This window comes from Aptenodytes patagonicus, chromosome 8 (genome assembly GCF_965638725.1).
Source record: "Aptenodytes patagonicus chromosome 8, bAptPat1.pri.cur, whole genome shotgun sequence".
Classification (NCBI taxonomy): domain Eukaryota; kingdom Metazoa; phylum Chordata; class Aves; order Sphenisciformes; family Spheniscidae; genus Aptenodytes; species Aptenodytes patagonicus.
This window is the reverse complement of record NC_134956.1, coordinates 2,138,152-2,162,409: the sequence shown is the minus strand read 5'-3', so window position 1 is coordinate 2,162,409 and position 24,258 is coordinate 2,138,152. Positions and strand designations below refer to the sequence as shown.

At 40.2% G+C, this 24,258-nt stretch overlaps 1 protein-coding gene across 13 annotated transcripts in view; it reads right to left on the bottom strand.

Moving 5' to 3' along the window:
• The window catches only part of IQSEC1 (IQ motif and Sec7 domain ArfGEF 1), a 363,771-nt gene that overhangs the window by 151,968 nt on the left and 187,545 nt on the right, over positions 1-24,258 (bottom strand). For 2 of the 13 annotated variants that reach the window (XM_076345942.1, XM_076345932.1), the window contains one exon: positions 11,079-11,123. The exons of 10 other annotated variants lie outside the window; for them this stretch is intronic. In XM_076345942.1, the coding sequence (XP_076202057.1) occupies positions 11,079-11,123 (45 nt within the window). Of the gene's footprint in view, positions 1-3,265; positions 3,320-11,078; positions 11,124-24,258 lie in introns of those variants that run through there. One more of the 13 variants, XM_076345936.1, reaches the window with a different exon arrangement.

The following is a 24,258-nucleotide window of genomic DNA, read 5'->3' as shown; positions in this document are numbered from 1 at the left end:
CATTAACTTGCACTAACTTTGTTTTGTGAATATACATGTGATGGGCAAAGCCCTGGCTACTGAAGCCGCTGCCAAATTTAAGAAAGAGACTAGAAGTGCAGTTGGTTTGTTTTGTCCCATTTCCCCCTTTCCCTTGCTGCGTTGAGGAAATATACCTCACTGGATCAATTCTCACAAAGGACTGCAAACTCTACCGAAGCCCTCTACTCTAGGTCGGGTGTCTGCCCTCAGCTGGGCTTCCCTTTAGGAATGTCACGTGCACAGCTTGCTATAAAGAGTTTTGGAATTAGATTTTTACCTTGTATACCTGAATACATTTGAAAACTAGCACCTCAGAAGGCAAAAATTGTCCTAGTTTTACTCTGTCCCATCATCCAGAATCACTATTTTCTTGCAGTGCCCCAACTGGCACTACAACTACAGGCAGGGAGGGGGACTGCCTCATTTGCCCTGTCCTCCAATCCTGCTCCCAGCCCCACAGCTCTGGGCAGCAGGGACAGGCCACCACCACCGTCTGCCTGAGCCTCTTGGTGTAACCTTGTTCTTAAGGGTCTGAGGAAGAAGCACACTTCCCAAACAGCAACATAGCATGCCAGCCCTATCCTGCCACTCAGCTCCATACGTTCAGGGTGTACGCGTTGTGTGTGCACTCTATCACACAACCAGCACAAGCAGTGAACGCTGCTATGCAAGAAAGTTGCAAGACCTAACATGCCCTGCATGGACTTCTCTTGAAGTCCATGGCTTTCAATATAGATGCATGGTTCCACGCAAGAGACTCCAGTGCAAGACAAAATTATACCATAAATCAGAATTGACCAGGTCAGGCAACAGACACGATCCCACAAGAGTTCCCTGAGTAAGACAAGCTGAAAAACACAGCTTGATTTCTCAACGTAGAGCAGCAAGGCACAGAGCTTCTGAAGCAACAAGAAAAATTTACAACAGTTTTGAGCACTGACTGCAACTGAAAATAAAAGTCATGCTCTGCCCAGACAGTCCACAAAAGGAAAGAGAATAGTCACATTTCTTGTCATGTACGGCTTGCTAAGCACTGCTGGGGAGGGTGAGCGCACGAGGAGCGATGAGCAGAGCTCTCATGGCCAAGCAATGAGTCTCTGAGTCACCCCCCAGGATCAGAAACACATGGCTTAAGTGGGAGGTGGGCAGCTATTCCACAGCATCCCTACGTCTGCTCTGAAAAGTCATCTGCTGTCGTAGCACTACCTGTACCTGGGGAAGGCTTAGGGGTTTGGTACTGCTTCCCCCACGACTTGTTACTGCACCTCTTCACCTGAAGCCATGGCTGGTCACCAGGTAATAGCAGTGGCACGAGGGAATGTCATACAGGGATGTCTGAAGTTTGCTCCTGCCTACATTCTCTGACACATCTTCCCCTACACCATCAAGGTACAACAGAGGGCAGGCAATAACCCTAAAGCTAATACTAAAAATTCATGTAGTAAGACCCATGTAATGGAAATGTTACTCAAGTCCTGTTTTGGTTATCTCACTTTACACATAAAAAGAAGGAATACATACACCCAGGCACGCACAAAACTCTTCCCCACAGCCCCCTGGCTCTTTTCCAGGGGGAGCCTGAAACAATCTACAATTACTATTAAAAAGTAATTGAAAGTAAGTCTCAAGAAAGTTGTGGGGTTTTTTTCTTTTTAATATGAACTTCCTTGCATTTAGGTTTGTTATTCTGGACCATTTGCTTTTCACGCTTCTTTGTCACTGTGCTTTAATCAAGAAATTATTTTGTTTAAAACGTGAGAAAGTTGCATCTTTCCTTCAGTTTTCCTTTTCTCAAAATGATGAGAGCAAAGTCCTTCTATCTGATAGTTAAGTGCTTAAGTCCTCATTTTACTTCTGTTCATGCAAACGCACTCCAGGAGGAGGGCTCAAGTACATCTAGGTTTTGATGACAAATAAATTAACTATCTGAAGGAAATAAATGGACAGTCCTTAGCTATTGCAGAGGTTTTCATTAGAGGATGTAGGATAACTCTACAGTAATTCATTTGCAACAAAGCTGGGATTTTGCCAGGAATCCAAGACATAAAGCTGTAGTTTAGTTGTATTTATTTGTGTCAAAACAGTCTGGCTACATTTCTATTATTTTATATGGTTTCCCAGCAAGGAAGACATTACAATGGGCTGGGAATAGGTTGGAAATTTTTTGGCTCAGAAATGAAATCTGTGAAAAGCTGCAAGAAGAGGAGAATAAAGCTATCTTTTGAAACTTCACAAGCCAATGGTCACAGATGAGGGTCCTGTATTACTCAATGCCAGAAAGTGCGGGGCACCCCTTAAACCTTGAAAAAGATTGGAACAGTTCCCTTTTCCAGCCTTCAGTCACTGCATGAAAAATTCAACTGCAATTAGCATTTAGTACAAAGCACTTTCTGTAGGCTGACAATAGGTAGCTAGACCAGAAAGTGTACAGAACAAGAGCAGAATCCTATTTTAAAGAATCGCATGGCTTTTGTTAACAATGACGTGATCCCCACTTTTCCCCCAGAAAATTCAAGCACATATGATTCCCCCTGCTTAGGAGCGTAAATCAAGAGCAAGAAAACAGAAGTTTAGATTAAAAAGCATCAGGGTAAGTTCAGGGACATGTTAAATGGAATTGCTTATTTTGCTGTTCCATTAAATAGGCAAGCTCAATGCATCTGACACCCAGTCCTATTCTTTATGATCACCATTCACCATCAATCATTTAAGCTGTGTGTCAGACCTGCCTAAGTGAAGTGCCCATTGCTCTGAATGACTGTGATGTGCACTTTGTGCTGGGAGGAGATGAAAGATGAACTATTATATTGCTAAATATCTCTGGGAAAAAAGGATCTTCTCTGCATTACATAAATTTCCGTGACATTTCAATTAATCTCCTAGTGCTATTTACAGTCTGTACACTACACAACACAAGCTACCGTGCCTAAGGATAAAATATCAGAGAAGAAAAAGTACTAATTGAGTCTTAGCTGAGATGATGTGACTTAAAGTAAATGTTAAAACCAAACAGCATCATCACCTTTCACATCTGCATGCACAGAGACAAAAGTGGCTGATAATTAATGCAATAAAAAAGCAGCTTTACAATCTTTGTCACAAGTCCTCATTAATTCTCTACCACTCCCTTTTCCCCTGCATATTTGCCTTTCAGCAACAGAGTAGAATAGCAAGTAAAAGCACTGGTGGCATCATGTGCAGCCACCCAGTTCTGAAAAGCATTTCAGAGTTAATGTTTTCTTACCTTTTATAGAAACCGTGAAGAGGCTGGAGACATAAAAACTGCCAGTAATCCAAGCAGAAGGCCTTTAACTTCAGCATTTTCAAATACTTCTACTGCAGCAACTGTAGTCTGCAGCTAGGTTTTGACAACACAAGACTTCTTTTTGTTATGATTTGAATGACTCAAATCCAGTCCAACACACTCCTCTCCTTATTGCCGCAGCATAAGTGTTTCTAATTGCTAGCAATATATGCAGCTAGTCATGCACATGGCACAGCACCTGCACAGTTACAGTATCCTACTTTAATACAAAGAGGCAGTCGCACAAAGGATACAAATTCTTGGTATCGCTCTTTGATCCTGATTGCAGTTTATCTTTCTGAAAGTCCCCAATACTACTGGGATGACTGTTATTACACAGAAATCCCACTTCTCCTTTTGGCTATTTTAGGCCATTCTAAAAGCCCTCTGGTCAAACAGCATGTATATATTCCAGTTAAGGTTTTTGAAGGACCTTTGGAAAGCATCCTTAAAGCTCACAGAACTTCGGAAAATGCAAGCAATTATCTCCATCAGATCTGACAACAACTGCCCTATAATCACAGCAGTGCTATGATCCCATCACATGGGAACTGCAGGCTTTTTTCCTTTTTTTTTTTTTTTTTTTAAATAGAGCAGCACACAACTCTGTTAATCAGCTCCTCCTGTGTAAATCACATCGGCTCCATTGTCTGCCAGCACCTATGAAAACTGTGGGCTCCTTATGACAGGGGAGGGGAAAAAAAAAAAAAAAAAGACCGGGGGGGGAAAAGCCGGCGACGGGCAGAAGTGCAGGCCCTCCCCCCTCCCAAACCAAATTATGCTTATCTTATTCCCAACACACTTCGCCCCTTCGGCCCGGGTGGAGAAGAGCTAACGACGGGAGGCGCACGGCGCGCCACGGGGCAGCCCCCCGCCGCAGCCCGAGCGCCGCGGCCGCCCCGGCCGGCTGCCGGCGGCGTTGCCGGGGCAGCGGGGACACGCCGCTGACACCCGGCGGGAAGAACGGCCCTGCAGCGGGCCCTGCGGCCGCGCTCCGGGCAACCTCGGCGGCAGAGCCTGGATTTGGGGCCGGGCTGACGAGCGGGGAGGCAAAATCGCGGCGTCTCAGCCCCGCTGCGCTCCAGCGCCAGCCCAAAGCCATTTTCGTTCCGCAGGGAGCGCAGAGCAATTAGCGGCGAGCTGCTTTAAAGGAAATCGCAAAATGAGCAGCATTTGCTATTTAAAACCTCCGGCCAGACATGGTAAAAGCAGGTGGCTCTTATTCTGAAGAGACAGGAGTCCAAGTTTAATCTCTGTCTTTTACGAACGACACTGGCCCAATTCTACCACCTTTTCTTTCTCCCCTTTCCTCTCTATACCGACGTGCAGGTTTACTTTTAAGGAGTTCCCCCCGTCTCGCAGGACACTCGGAGCAAGAGTTAACAGCGCAGAACTGCTATTTTGCAGGAAGCGTTACTGGCACAAGAGAAGACTTCAACAGCAATTTATCTTTTTTTTTTTTTTTTTTAAAGTTTTTGTTGTTGTTGCTAAATAACAACAAGTGTCCCAGTGGAGACTGACCATTCTAACGTCCAGCTTGCTGTTAAGTTTACTTTTCCAGAAACTGCAATTTGGGTATTTCTTATTCTGTTCAGTTTTTGAAAATCACTAATAGTAAACATTTAGGATATAGCTTGCAATAGTATCAAAAAGGTATAGGAACTTGAGAGTTCAACCGACACAACAACAAAACCAAAACCAGAATCTGAAGGAATACTTAAAAGCAAAGATCCTGGCACTTGGACAGGTGGTTTTTTAAAAATAAAAAAATAAATAAAATCAACACTGCTTAGAAAGTATGAACAGAAAACCAAACCCCTAAAGCTTAACTTGAGGCTCTTTTCCGTGTAGACGTATCTACTTCCCCAAGTGCCTGGATAATAAGCTATATTTATCCTTTTGGTTTCTGGTTTTACTCATTGTCACTGTTCAGTTACGTAAGTGCCTTGCAACTTCTTAGAAAACTGGTTTGTGTAAGTTTACCTGAAATGAAATTATAAATATATTTGAGTAAGAATTGGCAGTTTCTTTAGTGAAGTAAAGAAACAGGTGAATTATGCCTAGACAACATTCAAAAATGTTCATGTCACACTTTGTCTAGTATTTCCCTAAAAATACATTGTACAGTATAGGGTGAGCGGTGGAAACAAACAGATCATGAGAAAAGCAACTTGCATGAAAAAGCACGAACATGATGGGCATTTGATTTGGGCCTTTTAAAAAATAATTTCCTTTAAAGACTCTCTTGAAAATAATCAATTGCCTGTGATGCCTGCATTTACTCACTGTGGTTTCTTTCAGACCAGCATCGGAGCTGGTACTGTTGCAGTGGTTCCTAAGAAAACACTATTGCTTGCTTTTGAGAAGCACGTCCCCTAACAATATTAAATACTGTGAAAGTTCAAGCCTATTTTTCTTCCTGAACTCATACTGAAGCCCTTGGGCATCATTAGCTTGGCAATTTTCAAGACAGCGATGCCATCATGCTAAGGATATTTAGATTTTCGTATCAAAATCTTCCATCCCAGCTTTTCATCCCTAATATCGGCCCCTGTTTTCTAGGGATAGTTTTATCTACAGAGGAACTCAATGAAAGGCCCTTGAGATCCAGTGCCTCCTGGTGAGCCCCAGCCTTCCTCAGTCTCCCTGGTGCCCTGGCTTGGGCTGGCCTGGTCCGTTACAAAGGCTATGGTACACTGCCAAGAGGGGAACACGGAAACCTTTTTCCCTTCATTTCTAAGAACAAACAGATAGCAAAACAAATTTATGCTTGAGTTTCCCCTACTGGAACATTCTTCTGCCTGAACTTCTTGAGATTCCTTTTCAAAAAAAAAAAAAAAAGAAAAGAAAAAAGAAAGGAAAAAAGCAGCAGCAGCAAGGAATGCCTCGCCCCATAACCAAGGGCAGCTATTCTCAGGGTCAAGGAAGGAGAAGGGGAAAGCCATACTGAGACAATTAAGCTCAAGAGACACCACCCAAAGATTTGATCCTAAAATGAGACTCTTCTGAAAACTTATCCTTTGACTGTTCGCACTGCAAAGCAATTTCTTTCTCTCCATCATACCCTTTCCAGAAAAAAAAAAATGCTATTTGTCACCTTAATTATTTACTTCTAAACACTGGACTTTCAGTGAGTAGAAGCTATGTACCCATGAATTTTCTGACAGCAACCAACGCTGATTATACTGCACTGCATGCAGAGAAAATGCTAATTAGGACTTTTGTAAATGAAAAGCACCATGCTCTCAACATGTTCTTCATTTTTACTTGTCTTCTAGAGGAAAACAACAAAGAAAATTAAGCTTCATCTCACGCTCACCCTGGATATAAGACTAGTTCTTTCAGAAAGGCATTTATTGAAACCTTTGACTTAGAATTCCAGGCCTAATAAGAGTAGGAATTTTTGGATGTACCGCAGCTTCAGCACTGGTACTGTACGTAAGTGAGCAGCTCCCTGAAAATTTCTATAGTCACTTAAGAGTTTTGCTATGTACTGAAGCCTCTGACAAGTCTTTCAAAAACAGCCACTAAAAAAAGGGCAAAGTGAAAATCATATAGTACAACGCCTCCTTTCTTAGGGATGGTTGTCTTGTCAACCCATGAAGCTCTGAGGCTGAAGTAGAACAATCCACTGATGAGGGAGAGCGTTGTATGAAACAACCCCAGCATGAAGTCAGTGCCTGCTAGAGTTACTAATACACTGATTTCAAATGTTGGGGGTGGGGAAATCAGGAGAATTGACTTGTCTAGCTACATCTTTAACCCTTCATAAAATACATAAATTAAACTACTGTTATTTACTTACTTACACCCTTATAGTGATATATCAGGAACATTCCTGAAAAATATTCCACTTGCCCAGAAAAACAATGTATCCGCTTACTTACATGGAGTACAGAAACTGCAAGCCTGCAGTAAGAAAACTGTTTTCCATGAGTCTTCCATGATTGCAGGGTGAAATACTTCAATAGCCACACACAAAAACTTCATGCTAGCGATTCGTACATTGTGGAGCTCAAGAATATCATGAGACCGAGATAGCGTGGTTCCCGTGCTCATTCCATCATACTCCCTGTGCACACCACGTTAAAAAGTGGGGGTCATACAAGGAATACATATAAGGTGTACAAACCAAGATTTTGTGCAACCAAATAGATGCTGAACTAGTCCCTGGGAGGCTTAAAGGCCTCGTTGCTCACAGAATAGAACAGCACACAAAGCTCCCGTACGTTGGGTCCCTTTCTCGATACTAGAAATCAAATAGTCTCCACATGCAAGTTGGTGGGAAAATTTCCTAGGTTGCTCATACAAAGAATAAGGAAGACTTTTGTGTTATAGGCTCTGGCAAACCGGATCTCTCTTCCTGGCCCTCTTACGCATTTCTGGCTACCACTTCAGCAAGTATCCCTTCCCAATCGGGGAAAACGGGAGAGCTGTGTTCGTACAGAGCTCTCAGGCTCTGCTGCACTGTTGTGACACCCAGGCGTGCTGGTGACATGCTCTACAGAGATGCCTAGAGAATCAGGGACGTAAAATCAAGCTCTCTTCCCCTCCACACACCCCCCCCTTACTCGAAGGGAAGCTCTGCTGCCTAGAAACGCTCCAGTAACTCAAAACAAAGTTATTTTGCTTCAAACAGCTCTCAGATTTATGCACTCCCCCACAGATGAATATGAATTGTCATTTGATACTATACTTCATTTTTGGTTATTAAGCCTCTAAGCTGCCAAAATTTCATGAAGCAGAATAGTAAGAAATTTGCTGTTCTCTTAATGCTGAATATCTTTTCTGCATGTCCGTTCTCTAAACTCTCTGAACAAACACTAGTTGATCAATTTGTTACAGAAGATGACAAATATGCCACGAATATCTGCAAAGCTTAAATATTTAAATTTCTGGATCATTTGAAACAGGTCTGGTAATACAACACTCCAGAAGGCCCACATTAAGGTTTAGATATTAGGAAACAAAATATTTTCAGATACCAGCTGAAAGCTGACAGGGTCCAACTCAAAATATCCAGAACAAATACTGTGCAGACTATGAAAGAAATTGTGCAAAACAAAATATACATATATAGCATGCCAATTTGTACAGATTTTTCTCTTTACAATGGCCATAAGCAAATTTTTCACATTAGCCCTTACTCTTTACAGCACCGGGCTTTTCTCTCATCTCACAACTCTGTAACTTTCAGATTGAACCCACAGAATCCAAGTGCAGTCTAAATAAATCCAGGGGAAACAAATGGAGCTGTCTGGTGGGGAATCTACATACAACTGAAATTCAACAAAATCAAAAGTCTGGATTACAAACGTTCCAGAGCAGGTAGGAACTAGAAGAGTGGTTCTTCAAGGGAAAACTTACCTTGTTGATGGGGACAGGAACTTAGTGAGCAAAACGCAAGAAAAGTAGCCTGACTAGAAAATACTAATTGCTTGACAGGACACTGGATGGGTTCGTATTAATTGGTACATTCCATTTTATGGGTCATTCAAAGGCAAATCTGCTCAACAGGTTCATGAGAACACATTCAGTAAGAAGAAGTCTTCTACTGTCTTTCATTTTACTTAAAAACAATAACCTTAATTCTGTTTAATTACAGCTCCAGAACAGGCTTATTTGACCTACTGAAGTCGAGTAGATTTTACATGCTGTTTCTTCAGTAATTATTTAACCCTAGGAAAAATTCACTGGTTTAACTGATATAATCTGGAAATTTCTTTAATGTCTCCTCTATGATTTTTTTATACTCTAGAGTTTTTAAACGTCATAAAATTATTTCATTTGTAGTTAGAGTAGCATTTTTACATCCTCATCTGGTAACCCCCAGATAATATTTCACCCCAGTTCTCAAAATTCAAAAGGACTTACTGCACGCAAGTGCATTCATTTCCAAATACCTTTTTATAAAGACAGTTCTCTAAAAAAATTTACAAGTATTCTCAAGATTGTCTGTTTGAATTAGTTTAGGAAATGTCTGAGCACAGAGGTTTTATAAAAGTGAATGGGATAAAGAAGAAAGTCTCAAAATCTGTTAACTTACAGCTTAAAAAAATTTTGTAAAAGAAGGTAGAATACAAGCTATTATGAAAGTATTGTTTGAACTATAAAGAAGTGCAATCAAGGATTCCATACCAGCCTGCATCTCTCCGTTGCAGGCTTAAGAAAGCGTTACCCACTGAACGCATACTAATGAGAGCCAATGCCATAGAACTTAACGTATATACTGTGTGTATTCAACTTTATGGTTCATGAGGCCGTGCAGCAACGGCAGTGGCCATATTGGTGGATATTATATCACATGGTCTCATTTTATTGAAAATAGTTTAAAACAAGGAAATAGTCATATGTTTTTATGATCCCATAGCAACTTAAAATGATTCAACCACTGCAGTTTCTAGAAAACATGTCTATTCAGTGCAACTAAACCTATTCAAAGAATATTCCCTACTCCTTTTCCCACCAAAGGTTAAAATTCAGCCACTTCTTACATCTATCTAATTCTTCCTCATCTTTCTCACTGGTATCCTCCCGTGAAAAAAATTCCACCGGAAGGAAAAACTTTGTAATAAAATCTGCTATTTTCACAAAGATTTATCTAGCCTGGAATAAAGATGGCAGCAATACCTGGTTCTGGGAACCTTATCCCAGAGAATGGTAAATCACAAACCAGCTACATGATGCTCTTGCTAAAATAAGTGTGCACAAAAGCGGGGCGGGGGGAAGTTGACATTGTTTCCTGCATTGTCCTACCACACAAAGAAATAGTGCTCCAGTCAAACCGGGAGATGGGAACAAAACTACAGTCATGACTGAACATTGTCCAGCGTTGCTATGCTGAGCTGAAGACAAAGATAATATTACAACATAGGGGGTGGGTGGGTGTTTTTTTAGCAGATGATAATAAGGGATATGCTTTACTTTCAGAAGACCATACACTGGAAAATAATGGAAGATTAATAATAGAGAGGGCCTTTAATTTGAATAAGGCTAAACAGAACAGTTCCCACTAATGTTTTGTTCAAGCAAGGTTAAAACTACACAATGTGGGAAAAAGTCACATCCTCAATCCATAACATCTCCAAAGGAAGATTTTTACCAAAACAACTGTCAATTTGAGCGGAAGGGACTCTGCCCCAACTTAATCAAAGGAAGTCTGCGACTTTGATGCTCTCTTTAATGTGCAACTATGAGAATAAAGATGCAAGGTGCCCATTTGATATGCAGTGTTAACAGTGCTAAGCGTTTTTTTCTAAACTGAGTGATCAAAGTAAAATCTCAGTCACTGCAATGACTCATATGACAGTACTCTCTGAAGTTTATACATGTGCTTTTATCAAAACGCTGAGCAACGGAAAACATGAATGACATTTCGACAGAATCAGTATTGTTCACTCAAAGCAGTATAAAACTGCCAGGGAAGGTCAAATGTTTTCAGCACAACCTAAGGTTATAAAAATCTGAGAGAGAGATGGTTTGCCCACGTGCGTGCACAAACACACCTTCCCTCCCTCCCCTTCATGCTCCTCTGAGAACGAATCACGGTGTTTGAAGCTAGAACTGAATTTCAAGCTGGAAATCCTGGAAGAGAGCAAACTATCCCCTCTCAAACAGAAAAATCCAGCTATTTGGTCAATGCCTTTACTGGCTATACATTGTAAGATAAAGCTACGTGCTGTACAGCTGGCACAGAACAGAGGTAATTTCTATTATTTTAAACCTAAAATTAACATCTGTATTACTACAGTACCTGAGTGGATCAGTTGAGATGCTGCTTCGTGTTTCCAATGAGGTCCTGAGATGGTAGCAAAAGAATAAAATTATAAAGTATTAAAACTATTCAAAAATACTATGTCCTTAAACGTCAAATGCTTAATGACTTTACATTTTCTTCCTTTTTATTGACATTTCATAATAATTAGCATGCCATTAAACATGGATGTAAAGAAAAAAAACCCCGAACAAAAAACCCAACAGCCATTTCCTATACACTAGAGAAAGGGGAATTACAGAAACATTTTTCTGAACTAGTCAAAACATGATCAATTTTCTATATTCTACAAGCACTCTACCCTTCCCTATTTTTTATACGTGAATGACAATACTTTGTCCTACGAATGACCGACAAGTTCTACTGTATGCACCATTATATTAAGCACTTCCAGAACCTGTCTTCTACTTTCAGTCTTGCACTGTGTGCACTTAGCCGTAAAATCTCAGCTCAGTTCACCTGTACCAGTGCAGAACCTCGGAATATACTAGCACATGCAAGTATTACAGCCTGCCTTCGGAAGCGTCAGAAACCTTTACACTGTAGGTGCTTGAAAACTTCAGGCAGTGCAAACATCCTTCCTGGAGGTGCTAGCTTGCTCCACAGCAGACACATCTACATTACTCTCTGATCACGTTTGCTGGAATTTGTCCCTGAGCATAAACCACCTTTCAGCAAACTGCGAAGTTAAAGTTGATGCTTAGTTTAGGTGTGCATGTAATTTCAAAATGCAAAAAGCGTCCTCACCAGCAGGCTTACTGGCAAAGAGCAGCACCAGAATAGGGCAGTGTACATAAACCAAATCATGATCACAGAAGAACAGCATTGTGCAGCTTACAAGTACACATTCCTGGCCATATTGCTTTCATCCTCAGTATATCCACTAAGCAAAAATAGCACAGCCGCATACAACAGGGAGCTGGGCAAAATTCTGCGAGAGCCTCGTTAAGTTCCGTTCTTATATTCTACCCTTTTGCTGGCTTTTCTCACACAGGGCATCAGATTACTTGATTTATTCACTAACAGAACAACCACCCTTACATTCTGTGGCTTTGTGTTCTCTACCCAAAAAGGCAACTACAGAGTCTTCCTGAAGAATTATTGCGGCAGAAAGTTTAGTTCAGATACTGAAAGTACAGAGGTGATTACAACTACGCTTATGTTCAAATAGCAATATTTTAACATGTGGTGTGGTATTACTAATTATACTTGCTCTCATTGTGAATGACCTCAGGTTTAATATAAACATATATATGATATAGAGTTAAATTTTTAGGGTGAAAACAGTTTTTCCACAGGCTGTAATAAAACCTTAGCCAAAGCCTCATAATGAACGCTCCATCATCATGTTAGAAATTTTTAAATGGTTATTTGTACTTATCCATTTATATCCCTCACACAAACTGCCATAGATCAACCTTTGCTCATATAGTCATAAATGTGTATGGTCTATGGAGGTTCATAAAATTAGCATTAGAATTACATTAATTATATTTACGGTGGGTATTTGTAAATTACTTGCAAATCTTTACTTTTAATCACAAGATTACTACTATGTTTACAAAAATAAACAGGGTTGTGTGAAGGGAGGAGGCCACAAATGCAGCATGTGCAAGAATTAGCTGTACTGGAATGGAAACAAATCATATTGTCCAAATAGCTTTTAACTAAAGCTTTAAAATAGCTTTTAGGAGCTTATTCCACCCTGTAATTTGTTTGCTTTCAGAGTTCAAGACTTGTGAATAGTGACGAATATTGAGGGGGTGGTTTACATATGTTGGCTTTGTGGCTCGTTGTTAGTTTAACAATTGAAGAGGGTGAACTTAATTTGCTTATAATTAAAGTTTAGCGCTTAACACAGTGTGCCATGGAAGTGCCAACCTGCTCACTGAGTGTGACTTTTTGCCTTGCTTTTAACACAGAGTTAAAAATCTTCTCTTAACAGTTTTGGCCCTTCTTACTAGAAATAAATATTTAACAGACTCTGTCTTTGTGCAGTGACAATATGTTGTGCATAAAGACGAGATGGTAATGAGACACAAGGCAGCACTGATTAGCCTCCACCCCAGCGCAACCTTGATTGGGGTGCCGAATGACACTGAGCACGTTGTGACCTCAGGGACTCCTTATATAATCACAAATAGCAGGATTACAGCTTCATTAAAAATACCTCGTTTTCCTTCTGAAGACAGACACCTAAGGCAGGCTCCCCAACGACCAAAAGCTTCAGTCAGGAGATGCATACACAGTTTCAAACATGTAAGAAAAAGCACAGTTCCCACTGCAAAAATATCCATTTTGGGGATGTCCTGAAACACGGCTAAAAGGTTCTGTTTTTACTGAGATAGTTTTCTAGAAATTTCCCTGCTGCTGCTAATAGCAGTTCAGAGTGCTATTAGTAACAGTGTTTATGTACTTGGTAACCGCAGCTAAAAAGCCCAAAACACAAAAAGCCACAGATCTAATCAACTTGGTAGCTGGCAACACAGAGCCGCAATAGCTGCCAACGTACTCAGCGCCCACCAAGTCCCACAGGCACCGTGGTGGTTCCACGGGCTTCGAAAGTTTAACTGCTTTAAAGAAGCTGCGTACGTGGTGGGCAGCCTACATCACAGAGAGACCCCGCTGTAGCTTTGGCCCCCGCGTTGCATCAGAGCCGGGGAGCCCCTCTGCCAGGAGCACAGAGGCAAACGATGGAGTCTCTTATGGTAATGTCTCTATGTTAGAAATTTCCCATCCTTGTACAATTAATTTGTTCAATCAAATACAGAACCAAAGCAGCCGTATGGAGAAAGGCTTATTACTGGTTTTCTTATGTGAAGATCAGCTATGAAAACAGCGTCAAACACAGGAAGAGCTACATGAGCTGAACTGAAGAAATCTCCCTGGATGAGAGCCACAAACAGATTGCTACTGGGGAGCAAGACAGAAACCAAGACATCCACTAAGGGGGTTACGCGCCCAGAAAAAGCTGAAGCCCAGCTTTTTAACCTGGTCACCCACCCACAGTTTCAACTTGCCGTTGTGGAAAATCTCGGGAGTAGACTGACAATGTGAAAAACTAAGCTTAATGGCCAAGAAAAAAAGCCAGTAGAGATGGGAGAAATCAAGTTTAAAATCTATTGAAAGATCTGGATTTAGGGTACAGAAAGTTAGTTAATTCTTATTGAATTTGCAGAATAATTTTAGTATAATCACATAATCACTGTCCTTCTTTCTTTACATCTAAAATCCCATTTAAATCTTTTGGTTTCTTTCCAAGCACTGCTCAAAGATGGAAAGTTAATTTGAAACATAAAAATAACCCAGTATCATTAAGCTGCAGCAAACAATATCTCTCTTTCTACACAAAGTAATTTCAGGAATGTCTGTTTCAGGAAAAATAAAAATGTATCTATTTTAGGTTACTTCAAAACAAGGTTTGTTTGTTTTGTTTTTTAACAAATTAACTGGACAGGAAAAAAACTCTTGCACTGCTCTAAAGAAAGCCAGCAGGAAGGTCTAACAATCCTATTTGTTTATTCCTAATGGGCACTGACTCAGTACATTCGTAGTCCAGAAAGAAATCCATCCACTGTCTAATGATAAAGCCATTAAAAATATACTGCACTTATACATATATATGTACAATTTCCGTTTTGTACATACACAAGAAATGAAAAAATAACTACTGTTAACTGTAGAACTATGCCCAAGGAGTTGCCTGAAAATTGAAGCTAAAAGATTAAACAGAAGAAAACAAACTGCAAAACAATCCTGCATTATCAGGGAAATGCTCTAAACAACCCTGCAGGCTGCGGGAGTTTGTTTCCATGGAGTCTGCAAGGGCCTTCTAGGTAGGGAGTTGAGGAAATCTGCACCAATTTCACTGATGAGTCAGTTGAATGACAGCTGCTCTTCATGCAAATTCTTGACATTTTAGAGAAAACTCAGAGGAATCATTGCATGAACTGTAACTAAACCTGGCACACTGGGCCATACTCAGTTGGATTATTTGGCGCTAACATGGTCGGCATGAAACTTGAAGAATGGGTGTAATGGTAATTGCAACCTCTTTCAAGGCTAAAAGAATGATACAAAATATGGATACACACAACTCCTGAATTACAGACTTGCTTAGATCTTGCATCTATTTTCATCACCTAGCACAGAAATCATGAATAGCCCACTTCTGCAGGGTATTATGCAGAAGACAATAAAAATAGTACCAAGAAATCATTGGTCTAAAATTCAGACAGTTGCTGTCTTATTCAGTAGGCTTTAGGTATCCACAGATAAAAAGAGTAAATACAATTCTAGTTGAGAGTTCTGTCCTGAAGCAAAAAACAAGGCCATGGGCTACAATACCTGTTATTCGCACTGCATATACGTGTCGCTCATGAAAGTTGTGTAGCGAGCAAACCTGAGGGTACAGGATTCCCAGCACTTGGGTATTCAAAAGATCATATTCCAAAATGTTTTAGCAGATTTAAGTGAGACACACAATTAGCTTCTTGGTACCTTGAGTAATGATACAAGTTCTGTTTTGCTTTTTTGTGATGAAAGAAACTGTTTTTCATAAATACAAAAATCAGACTTATTGAAGATTACTTCTGAAACTGCGTAAGATGGAGTTCCTTATATCATATGGACATAGAGAAGGTAGAGAATGAATACTTTGAAGAATTGACAATCTTAAATCTAGCTTTCCTCTGCTGTGATAATAGACAGGGAATGTTATTGATCCGGGAGACAGCGTTACGAACAGAGACCTTAATTTAAACTATTCTGTCTCTCAATATGGAACCGTGACAATGTAAATCAGTCAGACATTTCTAAGAAAGATGTCAATGTGATTGCAGTAAGCACCAGTGTAACAGAACCACATAGGAAATATGCTCTCGCTGACCGGATAAACAGAATACAGTAATTCTAGTAGTCCAGCACTGTGTCTGTGCTATAAGCCTTTTACAGAGTATTTGTTAACTCTCTTGACGGAGTGCAAAGTTATACAGAAGTTCTTACTATGCTGAGTGAATAATCTTGTAAGAGCCCCCACACTGTGACAGCTCGGTACAGCTGCCTCCCCTTCGCAGGGTCCCATGGGCAACTTCCAGCCCTACAGGCTCAATTCTACTGAGTAATGCTAAGTTGGAATAGGAGCAGTCCATTTCCATCAGTGCAGATGGCTGCAACTGCTTCATTATCTGTTAACCAGAGGATAAACGAGACCGCAGTACTACCTATTTTATTGCTGACAGAGGCTCCAAATAACTACATATCATAAGCAGACATTCTGCAAACAGCAAGAAAAAATTCCAATTTGAGAAAAGCCAAGACGTTCTTCTGGCATGAAAATGCACAATGGTGGCAGATTAAATAGTTGTAGTTGAAGCAAATCCACAGCTTGATCCCAAATAAAGATTAACTATATCATCTTTTGGCTAAGAAGTGAAATTCACTTGGAGCATCACAGTACAAAGATAGGCCGTCTGCAAATGACAACTCAGAGTGCATGTGTGTGAGGGGAAAAGACAGTTCTGAGCTCTATCAACCCTTTGGTGCTAGAAACAGCATGGTATTGCATCTTTTTAATGCTGAGGAAAGGAACGCAGAATAATATATTAAATATTTAAGACACTGCTAGATATTGCTCAGTAAATAATTGCTGCTTGTCACAGTTTCTTTGTATGAACTGGCAGCACACAGAAGAAAGGGAATCCTGTTCATCGCAGGCTGATGCTGTGATACTCCACATGTTCAGTTACAAAGAAGGACCAAATTATTTCTTTACATTCGAAAGTGCAGCTTCCTTAAATGGAAATATTTACCCTTGCTTGAGGACGCTCTGAAACCTAGCACTGCTGAACACTTTGGATCCCAGTCTTAGTACTCCATTTGGTAGGTAAGGCCAAAGCATCTAATCATTACAGGCAAAAAGAAGGTAGCAGAGGATCATACTCAGCCTGAACACCACCCTCCCACAGAAACAAAGCTGGAAATAATGTTCCAGCCATTACACTGGTCATCAAACAAAATCATCCCTTCATATTCTGTGTGAACTTGCTGTGAGTCACTTCTTTGAGCATTGATAGGATTCCAGGATGTCTAGCTTGACACCCAGCATGCTTTAGCTACAGGTGAAAGCCATAATCACCAAAGTATCAAGCACTGCACAGTATCATGCCTCCTTCATAATGCTGTAGTTCAACAACATACAGAAAGCTGTATCATCTTCAGTCTGCTCCCCTTTAATAAGTTGCTCAGTGACCAGTTCCCCAAAGCACCCACAACACGGTGAAGTTACTTAACACAGAATTAACAGAAGAAAGTAACAAGGTAACATTTGCATTAATTTTAGCCTCCCACCTCTAAATTCCACTCAGCCATCATCTCAGCTCATGAGTGCAGCCTGGCCCTGCCCAGAGATCTGCCAAGCCATCAGGGAGGACACATTCCTGAAGAAACTCAGAAGTGCCCTGAGCTAAAGGGACCCAGCCACTAGCAGTTCAGCATTCGCTTTTGTTACGCAGCCCTTCGCCTGATGTCCCAAACAAATGGCCCTGAAGGAACAAGCTGTGGGAAATTCTAATTTGAATATCACAGACCAGAAACTAATGAAGAGATTGGGCTCCTCCCAGAAATTAGGAGAAATCTGATAGATATGACTAGAAGCTCTGCCATAATGTCTTTTCTGGCTGGAGCATAATTTATCAGACACGCAGCTGTGTCCTGCGTTAATTAGTGCAACACAAGTGAATCAAGGTATCTTCAAGAACTGAAGGCAGACTAGTATAACAGCGTGCTTGTCCTACTCCTATACGTCTGCCTTGGCACTGCTATGGACCACTGTCAGAGATAAAGTACTGGCCCGGACGGATGTTTGCCTTGATGAGGCATGGCTATTCTGACCCACTGTTTCCACCACCTCATTACCGTGTTGTCGTTCAGTTCTGTGGGGAACACACTGCAATCTTAAAACAGGTATGCTACAAAGGCAGAAGCCCTCAGGAAACCTGTAATGCTTCTGGCAGCTACACTCACACGTGGATTCAATTCAGAAAGCCTGTCTCACGGTAGCCTGTCTGAACCGTAGATCTAAAAGTAGAACAGCCCAGCTCCAGAGGTTTCCACAGAATTGCGTGGGTAAGTAGGCCAGAACTAAACAGCACTCGATTGATATTAGTCATTGGAACACAAGCTGAAAACATAGTTCAAATTAAACATTTCTTTTGGATACACAATTTAATAGCTTTACTGACATAACTGGCACTGTTCACCTTATGAAAAGGTAGCATTCAGAAGGAAGGACTAGGAACTTGAAAGAATACCATTGAAATTCTTGCTTCTAATTTTCTCTTCTCATACGCTGTGCTCCAAATATTTTAATGAACCATTTAGACAAGAAAGTACTTAAATACATGTTTAATGCTGCTCTTAGAAATAAAAAGCTTTCCTCCTCATTTGGGGCTTGAATGACTTGGATTCCTGAGTAGAGTTCTGCTGGATCTAGAGGTTTTGCGCAGCCCTGAGTTGGAAAGCCCGTACTGCCTGTCCTCAGAGCGCAGCTCTTTTTCCCAGGTCTCTTAACAGTTAAAGATGGATTACAAATCTAAGCAGGCAGCCAACTGTTCAGAAAACCCACTGATTGATAAGAGTTTTTTGCTGGATCTCTTCCAGACACCACATGGCTAAGTGACCAAAAGGTTTGCTTCAAAGACAGGAACAGATCAGAGAAAAACAAGAGCTTTAGGGAAACTCTGAACACACTTTTCTACTTGGCATACTAGAAACATAACTGAATTTGGTTTGGGCTGTGTGCAAGCTATATGCACAAGCTTTCTTTCATTTTTCCTCCTTCAGGAGGCTCCCCTTTGCATCACAGGGTTCTGTCATAATTTTGGGAGCGTTCAGCCCAGAAGCATGCCCAAACACTCACTGTTATAACATGCTTTCCAAATCAAAATATAATCACAGTATCTCAAAGAGGTTTTAAATCTATAAGAAAAGCAATATCTAGGAAACAAAGCCATCCCAACTTCTGAGAAGACTGTGCAAAAGTAAAACTGAATTTCTGTACAGAGACAACAGAATTATATTAAATAAAACTCAGTTTGTGCTTACAAAGTTGCGGCCTGCATTCCTAGAGCAATCTGCAAAAGTAACAACAGGGGGACTTGGAGAAGCTTTCTTTTCAAGAAATGCTCTAATTTCAGTTTTGTAGTAACACATTGTACAGTGAACAATGTTATTTGAAAAATTTATTTTAAAAAATTCCCACCAGCTAGATTAACTTCAGCAATAACATCTAAAGGTTAATGACCCTGCTGCTTAAGGCTCTTCACCACTATGTCTTACGATACAGTTTCAGAGTTCACACCAATCATGTATGCCATGTATTTAGGCACCCCAGCCTTCTACCAGGTTTTCCAAAAGAGCTGCAAGTCCCCCAGCTCTGAACCCTGAAAAAAAAAATCTTTATCAAGGAACCACCCTCCTGACAACAAATGGTTTAGAATTTATTACCCGCTGAACAGCTAATGTGCATCATTTTTCAAAGTGATATCTTGCCAGAGGAACCGATTTCATATTAAAATATTGCAGTGATGTGGTTTTGGGTTTGTTAGAAGTAAAGCCCATTATTTAAATTACACTTATTCCCAGAGTTACATGAAGATCAGATGTTTATTAACAAGCTTCACTACTATTTGCAGCTCAAATTTAGAACCATGAAAACAAAACCAACCCATACATGCAACATGGGAATTGAGGTTTTCCAAAGAAGGAAGAGAAAGTGCGTTGCTGATAGCAGCAGCCAATTGTATATAATTCAGTTTGAAGACATTAAAGTTTCCAGATCTATGTTTAATTCTCTGTGAGGCAAAGGTCCAGCATGCTAATGTAATCTGAGAACTGAAGTGTTTGAAAACATCTTGTTCAACAATATGGCTGGACAAACTTACTCTCCATTAAAAGTTCTCATTTGTGCCTACTGTGGCCAGAAGCAGTTACCTTTCCCTTTTTTTGCTTCTGTATCATCTGCAAAGAAAGTGCTGTTCATGAAAGTCATAAATCTGTAAACACTTTAACATTATGTGTAAGGTTTCTTGATTATTGTGATTTAAGCACTTACAGCAACCAGGTTAGGCTAACTGTTGTCTTTTGTGTGACTGCTTACCCCAGTGCAAGCAAAATCATATCACTCACAGGGAAAAAGCACAGAAGCTTCAGTATAGACAGAAGGGCACTCCCTGCACAAGTCCCCATACCAGTATCCACCCATGTGCCACAAAGATCTAAATTCTACAAGTATCCTTGCATGGCATTTGAGATCACTTGACTGAAAAATAACAGAAAACAAAGGCTGTTGAGTAAACCTAAAATGGATGTGTAATTTAAAACAAGTATTTGAATATCATGTGTCCCTTTGCAAGCCATAGTGTTACTACTGTCCTCCTAAAACAGCTAGCAACAGCTTTGTACAAGAGTGATGCAGCAAAGTAAACAAAACACATCAAATTGAATATGAAAATGAACACACCAAATTGGCCCCATTACATTATATCCTAAGAGCAGAGACTTACGACTTCATCCTTTAAAACGTGGAGACCATTTCTGTTGGGTGCATCTCCTTCATGCATACTTAAGAACATTATGATTGCAGACAGTTCAAAGCCTAAAAGATCTGCTGGCACGGAGCAGTACATGGCTGCACCACAGGGCTGGTGTACTGACAGACTTTACTCCAATTTTCGTACTGGTTTATAGACTAATAATTTGTTTCTCCTCCTCACATCAGCAGATTTTAAATCCCCAGTTCAGAATGAGTGCCCTGAGAGAAATTTGCAGCTCTAAGTATTTCCCATGTATTACCATATGTTGCAGGCACCTCCCTGTAGTTTGCATACAGCAAATGCTTAAATGCGTACAGAAAAACAAAAGGCTTAAAGAGGAGCCTTATTCCCTTGCACAGATCTGCTGGCAGCATGAGCCACAGTCCATGCTGCCAGAAGCATGCCATGTACCACGACAAAGCTATTAATTCCTGTAGCTGTCCAGAAACATCACTATTACGATTTAAAAATTCATGTGACTTTCAACCTATTCTAATACATTCACTTGCAATCAATGATTATTTCTCTGCATGTCAGTGATATTTTTCTTTGATTACCTAGCATTTAACAAGCAGCAGCAGATTACATGAAAGATGCTATAGATTGATGTGCATGACCCTTTTGTTTCCCAGGAAATATAACAGAATTGCACAAGCTGTTAAGTAGATTCAAAGACCTCTGTGAATGTGCTGTTTCCCTATTACTCAGTAAAGCTGCATCTATTATATTAATTTCATCATTTCCGAAAATTGACAGATATCTCCACACAGATTCAATGATTTAAATTGTAGCGCACTATATCAGTCTGTCAGAGGTTACGATGCTTCTTTTAAATACAGAAAACAACCTTTTTATCACTACACATGCACAGTAAATGTTTTAGTAAGTCTGCTCCTTCTGTAGGCTACGAACCTGCTGAATTGAAAATGGAGTTAGATTTTTTTTTTTTTTTTAAAACCATCGTTGTTTTCTGGAAGGAAAGGCTTACAAATGTAAGTTAAATAACATGCAACTAGCAAACTACTACAGAATCTGAAAACAAGCACAACTGGAGCTACATCAGCATGTCTGTGGCAAAACAATAAAAAGAGGGGTTAGTAGTGTGCATGCTGGAAGCAGGATGGGGAAGCTACAGAGCAGCCTCGTCCATAGAAAGGAAACATGATTTTTCAGCTAACTGGCAGTTTACATTTATCAAGTGCACTGGGTGAATTTACAGAGGGACATTGACTTTTAAACACGCCTGAGAAGTTGAGACAGCACTTCCCTGATGGTACCAAACGGATCCCGTAGGCTACAGACTCTTCTGCACCAGCACTGGGTTTCACCAAAGACAGCCACAGAACCACAGGTCGGGGGTTCTGCAAGGGCCCACTTCGTAGTGGCTCTTGTCCATCATTTAGAAACCCCAGCTTTAGGAAGTTATGCAAATACCAGAGTGTGTAAGTACCAGATTTAAAAAAGATATATATTTATATATTTGTGTGTGTATATATATGTACACATACATTTATATAGTATAGTATATATAAAAATTGAATTTACCGTAATAATAATTTTCACTATCCTGACTTTTCATAATAAAAGGAGCCAGTTGAAACCACAATAAGATGACTACATGCTTTCACAACTTCAGAGTTCAAAAGTGATTGCCATATTCATTCTAAGTTCCAAGCAGTATTTACAGCAGAACAGTTCAGGGTGCCTTTGTACCCCTGGGAACTACTACAGCTTCAATGTAAACCAAGAAATCAGACTATGCAGTCCCAGATGCGTCTGAGAGGGCCAAAGGTTCTGACTGCCATCTGGATGCAGCTGTTCAAGTTTGGAAAACAATCATACTTGGGAAACTGCTATATATATATATGTATGTATATATACACACACAATACTGTGACATTGTTTTGGAAAAGCCCTCAAAACACAAAGAACATGGAAGGAAAATGTCAAAGTACCTAAAGAGAGTAAGCTTTAAATGAATCTTGTCCATTCTTCAACTTCATACTTACTACCCAAAGACTATTTAACTTTTCAGTACCAGAGAATTAGATGAAACAAACAACTGGCAGAAACTTGGACATCTGGCTAGAGCAGGCACCACTTCATCTTCAGTTCTAGCCTCCACAGCTACATACTTTACCACTCCAAGCTTTGACAGATAAAGCATCTTACATGGAGACTAATAAAAATTGCCTCCCAAATTTTCCTATTCATGGCTAAGCTAACTGTGGACTTTCTCAAGCTGGGCTAAGTTTTGTAGCTGAGACAAGTACCTAATGAAACATGAAAGCAAAGCTCAGGATTCATTTAGCCTCATCTGTAATAAACTGACAGACTTCCTGCTGCTCCGCTTATACACCTAAACCTTTGCCTCCCTTGTTGGCTCTTTGATCATCCTTAAGCCTTCGATGAAAAATGTTAAATGAGTTGACAATGCCTATGACTCAGTTGTTTTCAGTTTTATTTTAAAAAGCACTGGCTATTTTGTTGCCTTGAAGCACTTAAGTAATCTAACCAAGCAGTTTGTGGGAAGAACTCCTACTGTTCATGTCTTACTTGGAATCCAGTATGCATTGGCAGCACTAAATTAAATATATTTTCATTGAACTCCCCAAAAATCAAAAAGAAAAGAAAAATTCTAAAAAAGAGCCTTCAACAATAAAGTCTGATTATAAAGCAGAAGACGTCTTTGTGGGCTTCAGCAGAGCTAAACACATGTGGAGAGCACCTCAATTTCATACTGAATCCTAGAGGCACCAACAGCAATCCCGTAGCTTCCACAGCCAGCTGATAGCAGCGGGCACAGCTGAGAGCTCACCCACTAACAAAGAACAAAGCTGAGCAAAATTGCTTTAATCAGACACCTCGTGACCAACAAGCAAACAAACTTGTTTGTCAGAAACATCTGCTACATCTAAGAGACTGAGCAGTGGGCTAGCTGCCCATTCTCTCCAGTGTCGGAATACATGTCACCTGATTAAAAATACTGCTTGTAGGATTACAAAATAAAATTATTTAAATAACACGTTTCCTGACTGAGATTAATTATCTGTACTACACCAGCCTCTGGCAAAATCTTGTCATAAAATATCAATTACAACTAATTGAATTCTCCATAAAGGTGAATTTAATTGAGGAAGAGAGCGAGGTAAGTTTCAATACTATCTCATTTTCAAGTGTGCAATGCTCCAGTGATTGGCTAGGAAAAAAATTTAGAGCTGAATGATATGTGACATAATTTCTTTAGGAAAAAATGTTTACATTAACGGGTCATAAATTGGTTGATTTTATGCATTTGTTCTATGAACGCATCAGCCAAAAATCACTAAAGGCCAAAGAGCACACAAATAACATTAAAAAAAATAAAACCAAAGAACTCTAATGGGTGTGGAAACAATAGCACTTGCTTGAAACACTAGAAATTGGAAAGGGACATATTTTTCATGAAAAATATATTGTGCATGAATTTTCACTTGAATATGGAAATTAAACATAACTGTAGGAAGAAATGGTGTTTGGCTATTTGAAATTTCAGCTTCTCAGCTTGTTTAGTAAATACAGATACT